The sequence below is a fragment of the Rhinatrema bivittatum genome, chromosome 1, assembly GCF_901001135.1.
Source record: "Rhinatrema bivittatum chromosome 1, aRhiBiv1.1, whole genome shotgun sequence".
Classification (NCBI taxonomy): domain Eukaryota; kingdom Metazoa; phylum Chordata; class Amphibia; order Gymnophiona; family Rhinatrematidae; genus Rhinatrema; species Rhinatrema bivittatum.
Window position 1 is genome coordinate 403,520,834 of NC_042615.1, and position 19,027 is coordinate 403,539,860.

The 19,027-nt window shown below is 41.1% G+C and overlaps 1 protein-coding gene across 1 annotated transcript in view; it reads left to right on the forward strand.

Moving 5' to 3' along the window:
• The window catches only part of RNF170 (ring finger protein 170), a 344,363-nt gene extending 325,617 nt beyond the window's left edge, over window positions 1-18,746 (forward strand). The window contains 1 exon segment of the mRNA XM_029602052.1: window positions 17,127-18,746. Within this exon segment, the coding sequence (XP_029457912.1) occupies window positions 17,127-17,396 (270 nt within the window). The 3' untranslated portion in view covers window positions 17,397-18,746.
• Window positions 18,747-19,027: the final 281 nt, after the last annotated feature.

The following is a 19,027-nucleotide window of genomic DNA, read 5'->3' on the forward strand; positions in this document are numbered from 1 at the left end:
TTACACACCTATACACACATGCTCTCAGTCACTCACATATACACATGCTTTTTCTCTTTCACTTATATAGGCTCTTAATTACACATTTACACACATGCTGTCTATCTTTTCACGCTTACATACACACACACAGGCTTTCAATCACATAAATACATGCTGTCTTTTTCTCTCACACACAGACTCTCATTCACATGCTTATAAACATGTCCTCTCTTTCTCTCATTTACACACAGGCTCTCAATCACATACTCACCTGCTCCCTCACCTAAATCAGCTCTCAATCACACACAGACACACATGGTCTCTCTCTCTCATTTAAACACAGGCTCTGAATCACATACTCACATGCTCCATCACCTAAACCAGCTCTCAATCTCACACAGACACACATGCTCTCTCTCTCTTACTTATACACACAGGCTCTTAATCATACATACACATGATTTCTCTCACACACAAAGGATCTCAATCATACACACATACTCTTTCACACAAACAGGTTTTCAATCACAAACTTACACATACAGGTTCCCAATCGTAAACTTACATTCATGCTCTCTCTCTCACAGGCAGGCTCTCAATCACAGACATACTCTTTCACATATACAGGCTCTCAATCATTCACATACATGCAATCTCTCACTCACACACACAGGATCTCAAACACACATGCTTGCTCGCTCATTCACTCTCTCTCTCCCCCACCCCCACCCCGGGAACTCGCGGCAGCAGCAGCCTCCTCCCAACGCTAACCTCCTTCATTTTCAGCCCTCGCGGAGGAGGAGTCCCATCGGCGGCGGGGGTTGAAGCTCTTCTTTATTTTCTTCCAAGCCGCGCTGCACAGTCTTCTTTTCGTCGGACCGACGCTGACCACACTAGCGTGGTCTCTTCTTCCCGCGCATGCACCCGATGCTCCCCACTTCCTCTTTCGGGCCGCGGCGGGGGGCGGGAAGAAGAGAGCATGCCGGTGCCGCCGACTTCAGCTATTCTGCCGCTTCCTCTTCCGGGCCGCGGGGGGTGGGAAGAAGAAAGCACGCCGGTGCCGCCAACTCCAGCTATTCTGCCGCGTTCTGCCCGGGCTGACAGCATTTTAAGCCCGGGCGGAGGAGGACCGGGAAGCAGCTGGGTCAGCGGGGGACTGGAAAGTGTGGCGACACACTGATTTAGGAGATTTGTCTGCAAGCCAGATGCAGCCATCAAAAGAGCCATATCTGGCTCGCGAGCCATGGGTTCCCAACCCCTGCTTTAAAGAGATAGGAATGAACTGACAGTCATTAACTTTATTCAGGGGGATGCTTATACATTACAAGGCAAGAAGCATAAGTACATAAGATTTGCCATATTGGGTCAGACCAAAGGTTCATCAATCCCAGTATACTGTTGCCAACAGTGGCCAATCCAGGTCACAAGTACCTAGCTGGATCCCAAGGGGTAGATATAGTGGAGTCCATGCTGCTTATCCCAGTGATAGGAAGTGGATTTCTGCAACGCCATCTTAATAATGGTTTATGGACTTTTCTTCCAGGAACTTATCCCAGGATACTGAGGATAAGTTCAGTACATCCTTTGGCAGCAAATTCCAGAGCTTAATTATGTATTGGTTTTAAATATATCACCTAGTAACTTCATTGTGTGTCCCCAAGTCTTTGCACTCTTTGAAAGAGTAAACAACTGGTTAATGTTTACTCGTTACACTCCACTCATTTTATATACCTCATCTCCTCTCAGCCGTCTCATCACTAGGCTGAAGAGCCCTAATCTCAGGGGTAGAAGGTGACATTACATTTTATTTTTGTACTGTAAACTGCTTGGATAATTTATTTTTACATGCGGTATATCAAGTTTAATAAATAATAATAATTGCTAATGGCTAACAGTTGGAAGACCTGTGTGTTGTTGAAATTGGATAACTGTGGGGCAAATAAAGGAAGTCTTTGGGATAGAAAGTGCATCAATTAGGGTTAATTAATGACTGGTAACATCTTGGAGTCCCTGCTCTCTCCTAGCTGGGAGTTTTAGTGTGAAAACCCTCAAATATTCCATTTGCCTACATCTTGTACAAGATAGGGAAAACTATCTTCTGTTAGAGATATAAGTGTTGGTATGACGATAAAGGGATTTCCAGCTAGAAGCACCTTGGGGAGGCCAGCCGGGTAAGCAGGGAGAAGGTGAGGATGGGGCCTATAGTTACATAAGATATCTTTTGATCTCCAGATCGGTCTTCAACATCATGGAGTAGGTCAGACTTTGCAACTTTTACTTTCATTGACATAATCAGCTTTTGAAAGCTAGATATAAAAGATTAGAACAGCAGAATGATGCAGACAGCTTCTGTTGAAAGGAGCTCCTACTTGCACATCTTTATTACACTTCTCTGCTGGAAGATTTCCTTTTCGTGAAAAGGCTACTAAAATTTAGGTCATTGTCTCCCCATTGTGTGATGTTAGTAGTGGTGAAATAGACATGATGATTTTCTCTAGAGCAGTGGTTCGTAACCTTTTTCCCATCGTGACACACCTAACTGACCACACTCACATGAGTGACACACTGCTCATTACAATTTACGGCGGAAATAAAAAATAAAGGTCCAGTGTTATTTTTATTGTTAAGAATGACACAAGGAAAAGACACATATTCTTTCTGAACAGAAATTGCATAAACGGTAAACATCCCACACCAAAACACCACCAATTTCCAGAACTTAACAGTAACCACCTTACCTAAGAAAAGGCAACACTGAAAACATTACACCAGGCTTAAAGACACCAATACATTTCCTATTAGGAAAACGGACCAAGTCAGGCTGCTATATTTATTTATTTATTTATTATTTTTATATACCGACATTCTTACATTAAAATGCAAATCATACCGGTTTACATAAAACAGAAAAAGCAGGAAAAAATATTTCCATAGTCAAATATAGAGCCCTACACAGAAACTACACGCCAGCAGAGAACCTCACCTGAATCACATGTGCTGACCTTCACCTAACAGAGAATAAAGAGACCAAAACGCATAACTAGAAGCTTGCAGACAAAAACTGAATTGGAAACCGCAACAAGCCAGAGTCTCTGTATGCAGTGAAACAAGGAAAAAAAGAAACATCACCCATCCTTATAAAATAATTCACGAATATAAAATCAGTAGCAATAAAACCATACTAACAAAAAGAACAGATTATTTCAAAACAGCTGATGAGTGGAATATCCAATAATTAAAAATTCATATAAAAAATGTCTAGATACCATAAAATATTTCAAAATAGCAGACACAAAGACCCAGTAATGAAAAATAATAAGGATACAAAAAAATGGGAACATTTGATATCCAGGTGCCCTGAGATTGTTTTGAATTAGCAGGAGGGAGGGGTGGTTTGCTTGGAACTTTCTCCTCTCTCAGTCACATACCAGCGCTCTCTCTCACACTGGCTCTTAATTACACACCTATACACACATGCTCTCAGTCACTCACATATACACATGCTTTTTCTCTTTCACTTATATAGGCTCTTAATTACACATTTACACACATGCTGTCTATCTTTTCACGCTTACATACACACACACAGGCTTTCAATCACATAAATACATGCTGTCTTTTTCTCTCACACACAGACTCTCATTCACATGCTTATAAACATGTCCTCTCTTTCTCTCATTTACACACAGGCTCTCAATCACATACTCACCTGCTCCCTCACCTAAATCAGCTCTCAATCACACACAGACACACATGGTCTCTCTCTCTCATTTAAACACAGGCTCTGAATCACATACTCACATGCTCCATCACCTAAACCAGCTCTCAATCTCACACAGACACACATGCTCTCTCTCTCTTACTTATACACACAGGCTCTTAATCATACATACACATGATTTCTCTCACACACAAAGGATCTCAATCATACACACATACTCTTTCACACAAACAGGTTTTCAATCACAAACTTACACATACAGGTTCCCAATCGTAAACTTACATTCATGCTCTCTCTCTCACAGGCAGGCTCTCAATCACAGACATACTCTTTCACATATACAGGCTCTCAATCATTCACATACATGCAATCTCTCACTCACACACACAGGATCTCAAACACACATGCTTGCTCGCTCATTCACTCCTCTCTCTCCCCCACCCCCACCCCGGGAACTCGCGGCAGCAGCAGCCTCCTCCCAACGCTAACCTCCTTCATTTTCAGCCCTCGCGGAGGAGGAGTCCCATCGGCGGCGGGGGTTGAAGCTCTTCTTTATTTTCTTCCAAGCCGCGCTGCACAGTCTTCTTTTCGTCGGACCGACGCTGACCACACTAGCGTGGTCTCTTCTTCCCGCGCATGCACCCCGATGCTCCCCACTTCCTCTTTCGGGCCGCGGCGGGGGGCGGGAAGAAGAGAGCATGCCGGTGCCGCCGACTTCAGCTATTCTGCCGCTTCCTCTTCCGGGCCGCGGGGGGGTGGGAAGAAGAAAGCACGCCGGTGCCGCCAACTCCAGCTATTCTGCCGCGTTCTGCCCGGGCTGACAGCATTTTAAGCCCGGGCGGAGGAGGACCGGGAAGCAGCTGGGTCAGCGGGGGACTGGAAAGTGTGGCGACACACTGATTTAGGAGATTTGTCTGCAAGCCAGATGCAGCCATCAAAAGAGCCATATCTGGCTCGCGAGCCATGGGTTCCCAACCCCTGCTTTAAAGAGATAGGAATGAACTGACAGTCATTAACTTTATTCAGGGGGATGCTTATACATTACAAGGCAAGAAGCATAAGTACATAAGATTTGCCATATTGGGTCAGACCAAAGGTTCATCAATCCCAGTATACTGTTGCCAACAGTGGCCAATCCAGGTCACAAGTACCTAGCTGGATCCCAAGGGGTAGATATAGTGGAGTCCATGCTGCTTATCCCAGTGATAGGAAGTGGATTTCTGCAACGCCATCTTAATAATGGTTTATGGACTTTTCTTCCAGGAACTTATCCCAGGATACTGAGGATAAGTTCAGTACATCCTTTGGCAGCAAATTCCAGAGCTTAATTATGTATTGGTTTTAAATATATCACCTAGTAACTTCATTGTGTGTCCCCAAGTCTTTGCACTCTTTGAAAGAGTAAACAACTGGTTAATGTTTACTCGTTACACTCCACTCATTTTATATACCTCATCTCCTCTCAGCCGTCTCATCACTAGGCTGAAGAGCCCTAATCTCAGGGGTAGAAGGTGACATTACATTTTATTTTTGTACTGTAAACTGCTTGGATAATTTATTTTTACATGCGGTATATCAAGTTTAATAAATAATAATAATTGCTAATGGCTAACAGTTGGAAGACCTGTGTGTTGTTGAAATTGGATAACTGTGGGGCAAATAAAGGAAGTCTTTGGGATAGAAAGTGCATCAATTAGGGTTAATTAATGACTGGTAACATCTTGGAGTCCCTGCTCTCTCCTAGCTGGGAGTTTTAGTGTGAAAACCCTCAAATATTCCATTTGCCTACATCTTGTACAAGATAGGGAAAACTATCTTCTGTTAGAGATATAAGTGTTGGTATGACGATAAAGGGATTTCCAGCTAGAAGCACCTTGGGGAGGCCAGCCGGGTAAGCAGGGAGAAGGTGAGGATGGGGCCTATAGTTACATAAGATATCTTTTGATCTCCAGATCGGTCTTCAACATCATGGAGTAGGTCAGACTTTGCAACTTTTACTTTCATTGACATAATCAGCTTTTGAAAGCTAGATATAAAAGATTAGAACAGCAGAATGATGCAGACAGCTTCTGTTGAAAGGAGCTCCTACTTGCACATCTTTATTACACTTCTCTGCTGGAAGATTTCCTTTTCGTGAAAAGGCTACTAAAATTTAGGTCATTGTCTCCCCATTGTGTGATGTTAGTAGTGGTGAAATAGACATGATGATTTTCTCTAGAGCAGTGGTTCGTAACCTTTTTCCCATCGTGACACACCTAACTGACCACACTCACATGAGTGACACACTGCTCATTACAATTTACGGCGGAAATAAAAAATAAAGGTCCAGTGTTATTTTATTGTTAAGAATGACACAAGGAAAAGACACATATTCTTTCTGAACAGAAATTGCATAAACGGTAAACATCCCACACCAAAACACCACCAATTTCCAGAACTTAACAGTAACCACCTTACCTAAGAAAAGGCAACACTGAAAACATTACACCAGGCTTAAAGACACCAATACATTTCCTATTAGGAAAACGGACCAAGTCAGGCTGCTATATTTATTTATTTATTTATTATTTTTATATACCGACATTCTTACATTAAAATGCAAATCATACCGGTTTACATAAAACAGAAAAAAGCAGGAAAAAATATTTCCATAGTCAAATATAGAGCCCTACACAGAAACTACACGCCAGCAGAGAACCTCACCTGAATCACATGTGCTGACCTTCACCTAACAGAGAATAAAGAGACCAAAACGCATAACTAGAAGCTTGCAGACAAAAACTGAATTGGAAACCGCAACAAGCCAGAGTCTCTGTATGCAGTGAAACAAAGGAAAAAAAGAAACATCACCCATCCTTATAAAATAATTCACGAAATATAAAATCAGTAGCAATAAAACCATACTAACAAAAAGAACAGATTATTTCAAAACAGCTGATGAGTGGAATATCCAATAATTAAAAATTCATATAAAAAATGTCTAGATACCATAAAATATTTCAAAATAGCAGACACAAAGACCCAGTAATGAAAAATAATAAGGATACAAAAAATGGGAACATTTGATATCCAGGTGCCCTGAGATTGTTTTGAATTAGCAGGAGGGAGGGGTGGTTTGCTTGGAACTTTCTCCTCTCTCAGTCACATACCAGCGCTCTCTCTCACACTGGCTCTTAATTACACACCTATACACACATGCTCTCAGTCACTCACATATACACATGCTTTTTCTCTTTCACTTATATAGGCTCTTAATTACACATTTACACACATGCTGTCTATCTTTTCACGCTTACATACACACACACAGGCTTTCAATCACATAAATACATGCTGTCTTTTTCTCTCACACACAGACTCTCATTCACATGCTTATAAACATGTCCTCTCTTTCTCTCATTTACACACAGGCTCTCAATCACATACTCACCTGCTCCCTCACCTAAATCAGCTCTCAATCACACACAGACACACATGGTCTCTCTCTCTCATTTAAACACAGGCTCTGAATCACATACTCACATGCTCCATCACCTAAACCAGCTCTCAATCTCACACAGACACACATGCTCTCTCTCTCTTACTTATACACACAGGCTCTTAATCATACATACACATGATTTCTCTCACACACAAAGGATCTCAATCATACACACATACTCTTTCACACAAACAGGTTTTCAATCACAAACTTACACATACAGGTTCCCAATCGTAAACTTACATTCATGCTCTCTCTCTCACAGGCAGGCTCTCAATCACAGACATACTCTTTCACATATACAGGCTCTCAATCATTCACATACATGCAATCTCTCACTCACACACACAGGATCTCAAACACACATGCTTGCTCGCTCATTCACTCTCTCTCTCCCCCACCCCCACCCCGGGAACTCGCGGCAGCAGCAGCCTCCTCCCAACGCTAACCTCCTTCATTTTCAGCCCTCGCGGAGGAGGAGTCCCATCGGCGGCGGGGGTTGAAGCTCTTCTTTATTTTCTTCCAAGCCGCGCTGCACAGTCTTCTTTTCGTCGGACCGACGCTGACCACACTAGCGTGGTCTCTTCTTCCCGCGCATGCACCCGATGCTCCCCACTTCCTCTTTCGGGCCGCGGCGGGGGGCGGGAAGAAGAGAGCATGCCGGTGCCGCCGACTTCAGCTATTCTGCCGCTTCCTCTTCCGGGCCGCGGGGGGTGGGAAGAAGAAAGCACGCCGGTGCCGCCAACTCCAGCTATTCTGCCGCGTTCTGCCCGGGCTGACAGCATTTTAAGCCCGGGCGGAGGAGGACCGGGAAGCAGCTGGGTCAGCGGGGGACTGGAAAGTGTGGCGACACACTGATTTAGGAGATTTGTCTGCAAGCCAGATGCAGCCATCAAAAGAGCCATATCTGGCTCGCGAGCCATGGGTTCCCAACCCCTGCTTTAAAGAGATAGGAATGAACTGACAGTCATTAACTTTATTCAGGGGGATGCTTATACATTACAAGGCAAGAAGCATAAGTACATAAGATTTGCCATATTGGGTCAGACCAAAGGTTCATCAATCCCAGTATACTGTTGCCAACAGTGGCCAATCCAGGTCACAAGTACCTAGCTGGATCCCAAGGGGTAGATATAGTGGAGTCCATGCTGCTTATCCCAGTGATAGGAAGTGGATTTCTGCAACGCCATCTTAATAATGGTTTATGGACTTTTCTTCCAGGAACTTATCCCAGGATACTGAGGATAAGTTCAGTACATCCTTTGGCAGCAAATTCCAGAGCTTAATTATGTATTGGTTTTAAATATATCACCTAGTAACTTCATTGTGTGTCCCCAAGTCTTTGCACTCTTTGAAAGAGTAAACAACTGGTTAATGTTTACTCGTTACACTCCACTCATTTTATATACCTCATCTCCTCTCAGCCGTCTCATCACTAGGCTGAAGAGCCCTAATCTCAGGGGTAGAAGGTGACATTACATTTTATTTTTGTACTGTAAACTGCTTGGATAATTTATTTTTACATGCGGTATATCAAGTTTAATAAATAATAATAATTGCTAATGGCTAACAGTTGGAAGACCTGTGTGTTGTTGAAATTGGATAACTGTGGGGCAAATAAAGGAAGTCTTTGGGATAGAAAGTGCATCAATTAGGGTTAATTAATGACTGGTAACATCTTGGAGTCCCTGCTCTCTCCTAGCTGGGAGTTTTAGTGTGAAAACCCTCAAATATTCCATTTGCCTACATCTTGTACAAGATAGGGAAAACTATCTTCTGTTAGAGATATAAGTGTTGGTATGACGATAAAGGGATTTCCAGCTAGAAGCACCTTGGGGAGGCCAGCCGGGTAAGCAGGGAGAAGGTGAGGATGGGGCCTATAGTTACATAAGATATCTTTTGATCTCCAGATCGGTCTTCAACATCATGGAGTAGGTCAGACTTTGCAACTTTTACTTTCATTGACATAATCAGCTTTTGAAAGCTAGATATAAAAGATTAGAACAGCAGAATGATGCAGACAGCTTCTGTTGAAAGGAGCTCCTACTTGCACATCTTTATTACACTTCTCTGCTGGAAGATTTCCTTTTCGTGAAAAGGCTACTAAAATTTAGGTCATTGTCTCCCCATTGTGTGATGTTAGTAGTGGTGAAATAGACATGATGATTTTCTCTAGAGCAGTGGTTCGTAACCTTTTTCCCATCGTGACACACCTAACTGACCACACTCACATGAGTGACACACTGCTCATTACAATTTACGGCGGAAATAAAAAATAAAGGTCCAGTGTTATTTTTATTGTTAAGAATGACACAAGGAAAAGACACATATTCTTTCTGAACAGAAATTGCATAAACGGTAAACATCCCACACCAAAACACCACCAATTTCCAGAACTTAACAGTAACCACCTTACCTAAGAAAAGGCAACACTGAAAACATTACACCAGGCTTAAAGACACCAATACATTTCCTATTAGGAAAACGGACCAAGTCAGGCTGCTATATTTATTTATTTATTTATTATTTTTATATACCGACATTCTTACATTAAAATGCAAATCATACCGGTTTACATAAAACAGAAAAAGCAGGAAAAAATATTTCCATAGTCAAATATAGAGCCCTACACAGAAACTACACGCCAGCAGAGAACCTCACCTGAATCACATGTGCTGACCTTCACCTAACAGAGAATAAAGAGACCAAAACGCATAACTAGAAGCTTGCAGACAAAAACTGAATTGGAAACCGCAACAAGCCAGAGTCTCTGTATGCAGTGAAACAAAGGAAAAAAAGAAACATCACCCATCCATATAAAATAATTCACGAAATATAAAATCAGTAGCAATAAAACCATACTAACAAAAAGAACAGATTATTTCAAAACAGCTGATGAGTGGAATATCCAATAATTAAAAATTCATATAAAAAATGTCTAGATACCATAAAATATTTCAAAATAGCAGACACAAAGACCCTGTAATGAAAAATAATAAGGATACAAAAAAATGGGAACATTTGATATCCAGGTGCCCTGAGATTGTTTTGAATTAGCAGGAGGGAGGGGTGGTTTGCTTGGAACTTTCTCTTCTCTCTCTCTCTCACACTGGCTCACAATCGCTCACATATATACATGCTTTTTCTCTCTCACTTATATAGGCTTTTAATTACACATTTACACACATGCTGTCTATCTTTTCAGGCTTACATATACAGGCTTTCAATCACACACATACATACTGTCTTTTTCTCTCACACACAGACTCTCATTCACATGCTTACAAACATGCTCTCTCTCTTTCTCTCATTTACACACAGGTCTCTCAATCACATACTCACATGCTCCCTCACCTAAACCAGCTCTCAATCGCACACAAACACACATGGTCTCTCTTTCTCTCAATTTTACACAGGCTCTCAATCACATACTCGCATGTTCCCTCACCTAAACCAGCTCTCAATCACACACAAACACACATGGTCTCTCTTTCTCTCACTTTCACACAGGCTCTCAATCACATACTCGCATGCTCTCTCACCAAACCAGCTCTCAATCACACACAGACACACATGCTGTCTTTCTCTCATTTACACACAGGCTCTCAATCACATACTCACATGCTCCCTCACCTAAACCAGCTCTCAATCATACACATACTCTCTTTCACATGTACAAGCTCTCAGTCATTCACATACATGCTATCTCTCACACACACACAGGATCTCAAACACACATGCTTGCTCATTCACTCACTCTCCCCCCTCCCCTGAACTAGTGGCAGAAGCTGCCTCCTCCACTTCTAAACCTAAAGGCAGCAGCAACTTTCTTCATTTTCAGTCCTTGCCGAGCAAGGAGTCCCATCGGCCGCGAGGGTTGACGTTGTTTTTCGTTTTTCTGTGAGTTGCGCAGCTCATTCCTCAGGCCGCAGCTCTCTTCTGTTCTTCTGGCCGACGCTGCCTGCACTAGCATGGTCTCTTCTTCCCACATAAGCACCCGCTGATCACCACTTCTTCTTCCGGGGAGCGGGGGCGGGCAGAAGAGAGCATGCCGGTGCTGCTGACTCCAGCTCTCCTGCCGCGTTCCGCCTGGGCTTACAGCGTTTTAAGCCCGGGTGGAGGACCTATCTTGCTCGGGTAGGGGGAGCAGCTGGGTCAGCAGGGGACCAGGAAGTGTGGCGACACACCTGCATGTGCTTGGCAACACAGTGGTTCTTAACCTTTTTCCCATCGTGACACACCTGACAGGCCACGCTCACAGCGTGACACACTGCTCATTACAATTCACGGTGGAAATAAAAAGTAAAGGTCTGGTAATTATTTTTCTTGTTTAAAATGACACAAGGAAAAGATATGTATTCTGTCTGAACAGAAATTGCATAAATAGTAAACATCCTACACCAAAACAGCACCAATTTCCAGCACTTAAACAGTAACCATCTTACCTAAGAAAAGGCAACATTGAAAATATTACACAAGGCCTTAAGACACCAAATCATCTCCTATTAGGAAAACGGATCAAGTCAGGCTGCTATAGAGCCCTACACAGAAACTACTTGCCAGCAGAAAACCTCACCTAAATCACATGTGCTGACCCTCACCTAGCAAAGAAGAGACCAAAACGCATAACTAGAAGCATGCAGACAAAAACTGAATTGGAAACTGCAACAAGCCAGAGTCTCTGTATGCAGTGTAATAAAGGAAAAAAGAAACATCACCCATCCTTATAAAACAAATCAAGAAATATAAAATCATACTAACAAAAAGAACAGATTATTTCAAAACAGCTGATGAGTGGAATATCCAATAATTAAAAACTCATATCAAAAATTTCTAGATACCAATAAAATATTTCAAAATAGCAGACACAAAGACCCAGTAATGAAAAATAAGGATACAAAAATTTTTTTGCTCTGCATACCTGGGAACATTTGATATCCAGGTGTCCTGAGATTGTTTTGAATTAGCAGGAGGAGGGGTGGTTTGCTTGGAACTTTCTCCTCTCTCTCAGTCACATACCAGCGCTCTCTCTCACACTGGCTCTCAATTACACACCTATACACACATGCTCTCAGTCACTCACATATACACATGCTTTTTCTCTCACTTATATAGGCTCTTAATTACACATTTACACACATATGCTATCTTTTTACGCTTATACACACAGGCTTTCAATCACACACATACATGCTGTCTTTTTTTCTCACACAGGTTTTCAATCACAAACTTACACATACAGGTTTCAAATCGTAAACTTACATTCATGCTCTCTCTTTCACAGTCAGGCTCTCAATCACAGACATACTCTCTTTCACATATACAGGCTCTAAATCATTCACATACATGCTATCTCACTCACACACATACACACACACACACACACACACACAGGATCTCAAACACACATGCTTACTTGCTCATTCACTCTCTCTCCCTCCCCAGAACTAGCAGCAGCAGCAGCCTCCTCCCAACCCTAACCTCCTTCATTTTCAGCCCTAACGGACAAAGGAGTCCCATCGGCCGCGGTGGTTGATGTTCTTCATTTTTCTGCGAGCCGCGCTGCTCATTCCTCAGGCCACGCCTCTCTTCTGTTCTTCGGGTCGACACTGACCACACTAACATGGTCTCTTCTTCCCGCGCACGTGCCTGCTACTCACCACTTCCTCTTCCGGGGCTTGGCAGGGGGGGGGGGGGAAAGAAGAGACCATGCTGGTGCCACTGACTCCAGCTGTTCTGCCGCATTCCGCCCGGGCTGACAGCATTTTAAGCCCGGGCGGAGGAGGACCGGGGATTAGCTGGGTCAGCAGGGGACTGGGAAGTGTGGCGACACTGGTGTGTCATGACACACCGGTTGAGAACCACTGTTCTAGAGGCTGTACTATTGTTTGTGACAGGGCTGCACTCACAACTCTGATTCTTTGAGGAGGGAAGTGAGTAAGTGATGACTTAACAGCTCTGATGTGTTGTGATGATTACAGCAAGGACATTTGGAGGAGCTAGGTATAGACTGCTGAGTCAAATAACCTGAAGAGAAACTGAGGCAGCTGTGAGCATAGAGGTTAGAGCCGCATTCCTAGCTAAATGCAAGCCAATATGTGGTGTGAGACTGAAGGCAGTAGGCCATCCTGAAAGTGGGTAAACTCTGGGAGGACATGGTACTTAGCATGCATAAGAAGACACACAGAAATGTTAAGTATAAAAATTAGCTTTTATTTAAAAATTATTAAAATGTGAAAACTTTTGACAAAAGTGAAAACCAAAAGGGTTGGGATGGAAAACTTAGCAAGAACACTATTTACATAAATAGCAGGGCCCAGGAATCGCTGGAAGATAGGTCTTGATAGGCCTATCAAGATAGGCCTAGGGGTGCCCAGCAGCTCAAGAACAGCTGTAAAGCCCTCTTCAGTCTGGGTAAGAAATTCCACCAGCTTCCTGAAGTCGACACGCAGCTCATGGACATCCTCCCCCCTTTCCTCCTCCTTCTCTGAGTTAGTGGTATCTGTGAACAGAGATGTGTGTGTCAAGCCATCGACTGGTGTGCACAGAGGTGTGATGTTCAGCATCTTACAACTATTAGAGTTCATTCCATTTATGGGAAAGGTGGAGGCAATAGAAAGTGACCCTATATGTGGGATACCCATCTGCTGTAGGAGGTTGCCAGTCCATTTTTTTTTTTTTTATAAAATGTATAAATTGCTTTCCAGATTTTACAATAAAATTTCCAAAGCTATATACAAAACATAAAATAAACAATAAAACAACAGTACATAAAATTTCACAGTTTCAAATAAAAAATTCAATTGCTGCTTCCAACACTGACTCATATGCTCAAAATTCACTTAGATACGCTGACTTCTGTACAGTGGTCTTTTACAGCATGGTGCCTACCTAGTGATAAGAACTCTGAGATAACTCCAGTGGCTGGATGGTATATGTTGGAGAGTGTCTTGGATTCCAAGCCGTCAATGGCCATGATTCTGCCACAAGGCAAAGGGTCCCTTTTGGAAGTTAGGCATAGAAAATCCCCGGTAAAGGTATTGTATTAGGATAAGTTCTACTTTCCTCTGTAGTTAGCCGGTGAGTGCATTAAAAGTTTTCCTGACATGGCAGGCAATGACTCAGGGATTTTAGAAGGAAGACGTTAATATGCATGAGGTGTTCTTGCAGCTATCGGCAGAGACAGGGTATTGTTTCCTGTGATGGAAGCATGTTAACATCTCCCTGAAGGGCATTTAGGGAACTTATCTCTGGTGGCCTTTTGTATGGCAGCTTAAGCTACTCTCCCTCCTTGTGGCACAGATCCCTAGCAACATTCTTGAGGTCCTCAATCTATACAGAGAATTAGGAATAAAATGCTCATAGTTCAGTGTTGCTGGTTCTGTGATCCCTTTCAGTGGTATGTTTCCAATTTTTCATTAACGATCCATTGGTACTTTGGCTCTTTGCACATTTATATACGCTGTCCAACTTTCACCCTAGCCCCACCCACTTTCCTATTTTCTTTAAGGTATTTACCCTTCAGGGGTAGAAAGCTTCACCATTAAACTCAATTTGCAAACCTGCCTCGTTCTGTCGTCGTCATCAGATCCCACCCCACAGATAGATGACAGTAGAGCTTTATTCCTCAGCACAAGGGATGCCAGCCTGACCCTGGTGATGAAATTTGTTTGTCTTGCCAGGGGATGGGGGTGCCATTTTGGAATGAGCCTGTCCCAGCAAAACTGGATGTAGTTATGCATGAAAAAGTACACGCATACTAAAGTTCTTGAGTATGCATGAAATTGTGCATGTACTTTTGGGGGAGGAGATAGCAGATTTAAAAACACTGTATCAACTCTGCACGGACCCATATGTTCATATGTACAGCCTTGTACAGAGTTGTTTGAACTTATCCTCTTAACATTGTAAGCCCTCTGGGGATAGAGAAATACCTACAGGATCTGAATGTGATCTGCTTTGAAGTGTCACAAAAGGCGGAATATAAATCAAATTATTTAGACTTTGGGTCATTTTTCCAAAAAGCTCAAGATGAACAAATTAATTATACAATAAATTAGTCTTTCCTCTATGTATTGCATGTACTACTTCTGACATTAATAACAACACATCTTTAATATCCAACTCAAGTTACACTGTAAAGTTTAGCATAATAGAAACCTTTTGGAGATTTGCAAGAACTATTGACCCTTCAGTGTGACTCCAGTGTAAATACTTTCTTCAAGACACTAGAAGTAACTGAAATATCATTAATGAAATCAGAAAAGACACAAAATTCAATAGAATATTAGCCATTGTACAAGTTGTCCTCTAGTACAATGGACCCTAAACTGTGGATGGAAACCCCAATGGGGTCACAGAACTAGGACCTGCTCCCTCACCTTCTGGACCTCCACTCTGACCTGCATCCGGTAGTGGCAGTCAACATGGGGCCTGTGAACTGATTAACATTCACAGGCCTTGCTCCTCCTCTTGCATGGGCTTCCTGCTAGACTAGAAACCCATGCAGAGCCTGTAAGTGCACCCTACGCACAGACCCCGCACCAGCTGCTGTTACCCCTACTGCTTCCCTGCTTCGGGTGAGTGAGGACAGTAGGGAGGGAGAAGAGGAAGTGGCAGACTGCTATTTTGTTTTCGTTGTCTGAGGTAATATGCATTTTCAAGTGTTAAAATGGTCATATTGGATAAAAGGTCGGTAAGTACTGCTCTAATATACCGTTGATAATGTGATATTCATAACTGATTGTTCAAATGGGCTATTAATTTCACTGTAATCCAATTTCAGAGCAGCGCTGGTATATCTGAAGACTAAAAAATTCAGATGTGCTCTGGAAGTTTATTGAAACATCTCTTTTTCCAACTGAGATGTACTCCTTTTTTTCTTGGAAGGAAAGGATAGGGGAGTAAGAGAGGGTCTAGGAAGCACATTGCAAGAATTTGTTTTTTAAAATCACTTAGTTTTGAAAAGATTCTGCCATTGTCTTATATATGAAGATCAATTTTGTTTACATTCAGTGAGCCTGTGTGAGAAGTCTTGAGCAGAGTTAACCCTGCTACTTTATGAAGCAATTTCCCATAGAAAATCTGCTGTAAAACACTGAGACTGACTCCTACTAGCTCAACAGTACAAAACGCTTTTTAAAATATGTGATGAAATAAGCATTGTAAATATGTTTTTCAGTTTGGATAAACCATTTTGTTCTTTACAGGCTGTCATTTATTATGTTACTGTGTTTTATGTAAGTCAAATTTTCCCTTTTCTTCAAAGAAAAAATGGAGTCTCTAATATTTGTTCAAAATATAAAACTATGTGACTGTTGAAGGCATTTATTTATTAATGATCGCTCTACTAAGTATTCTTTAGTTTAAGACTAAATTATAATCTTGTTACAATCCCCAATATACAAAGTCAGTTATTTCTTTTATGTTAGCTTAATAAGCCCAATTTTATAACAGCGTGCTTAGGGCTGAAGTTCACAGATACAAATTACACTCAGACTTAAGTCCGAGTTTTCAAAGTGTACTAGCGCATGTAAGTCTACTTTGGAAACCAATAGGACTGTGCAAAGCTTGTGCGGCATAGGTGTGCACGTTTACAACTGCTTCATAATTGGGGTAAGCATTCCGCAAACATTTATACACATTCTTTAGAAAATTGAAAGTACATGTGTAAATTAATTACCCCCAGACTTTGCTCCGGATATGCCTCTCTTGTGTAAAAAGTATGCGCAAAATTGTTTCCATGTGTAATTTTCAAAAAGCCCTTTTATGTGCATAAAACCATATTTTATGTACACTGATGCTGTTGAAAACTACTCCAACATGTTTATAGTATATGATGTTCTATCATATATGCATTTGATAATAGTGCTAATCCAGTATTAATATTTTATTCCTTTTCCCTCAATTCCCTCTCCACCCCATTCCCTCACTTGCCTACAGATTATGGAGAGAATTATGGATCTGCCAACATTATTGCGACATGCTTTCCGGGAGATGTTTTCCGTTGGTGGTCTCTTCTGGATGTTTCGCATCAGAATTGTTCTCTGCCTTATAGGAGCTTTATTGTACTTAGCTTCACCCTTGGACTTTATTCCTGAGGCTCTTTTTGGAATTCTTGGGTTTCTGGATGATTTCTTTGTCATTTTTCTATTGCTTATATACATCTCTATAATGTACAGAGAGGTGGTAACACAGAGGCTGAACAGGTAAAAAATGAATGAGATGTACCATCTATGGAGCTTCATATCATGGTGAAAGATATTATTGTGATATAACACCAGATGATTAGCAGCAACATTTATTTATGTTTTTGAAGTCCTAATTGTTTCTAAACAAACATTTGTGTATGTTTGAGTTAAAATCTTGATAATGCTTGACTGGAATTTTTACATTTTTTATGTAATTTAAACATCAAAAATTGTTTTGTTTTAGAATGTCATGAACAGTCTAACTATGGATATGTGTGTTTTAGTTCACAACCACCACATAACAATTACTTTGTATTTCCTATGGCTTGCCATTTTTTGGTAAACCAAGTAAGTTTGGCTAGAAACATGAAAAGCCTACCATACCATGTTCGTATACTGTTGAAAGGTAGGACATCTACCCCTTGTATAGAAAGAAAAGTAATGTAATTCTGAGATAAAAACACAGAATTCCTGGATTTGTATCTCAGCCCCGAATTTGAGTCTTGGACTGTGATGTTGAATAAGGCACCTTATCGCCTGGTACTTTACTTTATCCATAGATAATGATCACCATAAAACTATTCCTTTTCTGAGCAACAGCTACAATCCCAACGCTATTCTCAAACCTTGGTTTTCTGCCTGGAGACATAATGAGCAAGATATAGGTCCCATTTTGTCTGCATGTTCTTTTTGTGTATGTTATACTAACAAGAATCAAAGGATAGAGATTTTAACTTCTTTGAGTGATTGCTGCTAAATGACATTCTAGACAGTGAAGTATTATTTGACTTCAAGTTCACAAGACACTATTCTGTGTGCAAATTGTGCACTGTGAAGGGGTTTCTGATGTGTATAATGATTTGAAAAGAAAAATGAGAATAGTATGTGCACTAGTATGCATACACCTTAGAGATTTGTGATCTTAAATTGACAGCAATGAATGATAAGGAAAAACATTATGTGCTGAAATCTTCTACAACATGCTAACATGTTTGTACTCCAATAAATATATTCTGATGTGAATCATCTTATCAGTCATCAGCAGTTAGTTACTTTATTTCATATACTTGTATCATGTTCACATCTTACTCCATGGCAGATTTTCAAAAAATGGAATTAATTTTACTGAATAATTTAAAACTGTTCTGGGCTACATATATATGAGTATCTGTAGTTGATATTGCTTTTCATATTCTATTGTTCCCAAAGATATAAACTGATTCATTATGAATAAAACTGTTCTTTTATCTCTAAAACAAAAAATTATTTGACAGAACACTATTCTATATGACTTTTCTATATTTCTGTAAAAAAAAAAAAAAAAAATCCAACAAAGGAAAAGTATTGTAAAACTGATCCCAATTTTATGACTGTTTCATAATTCTGGTGCACAAGGATTTTGCTAAAGAGAAAAAATTACTCTGGGTCAGTTCATGTTTTCATATCTGATGTGCATCCATAAATGTCAGCTATAATAGACCCTTCACACTGCAAATAGTATGAATTGGCTTACCATCTCTTTACAAAAATAGTCTTGGATATATCTTCACTTTCCATAATGATTTCTTTATAAATGTTTTAGTTCAAGTCTGACTGCATTGTAGTAACACTAGATTAATGAAATAATTATAATTTAAGGAGTGGAAACAATTT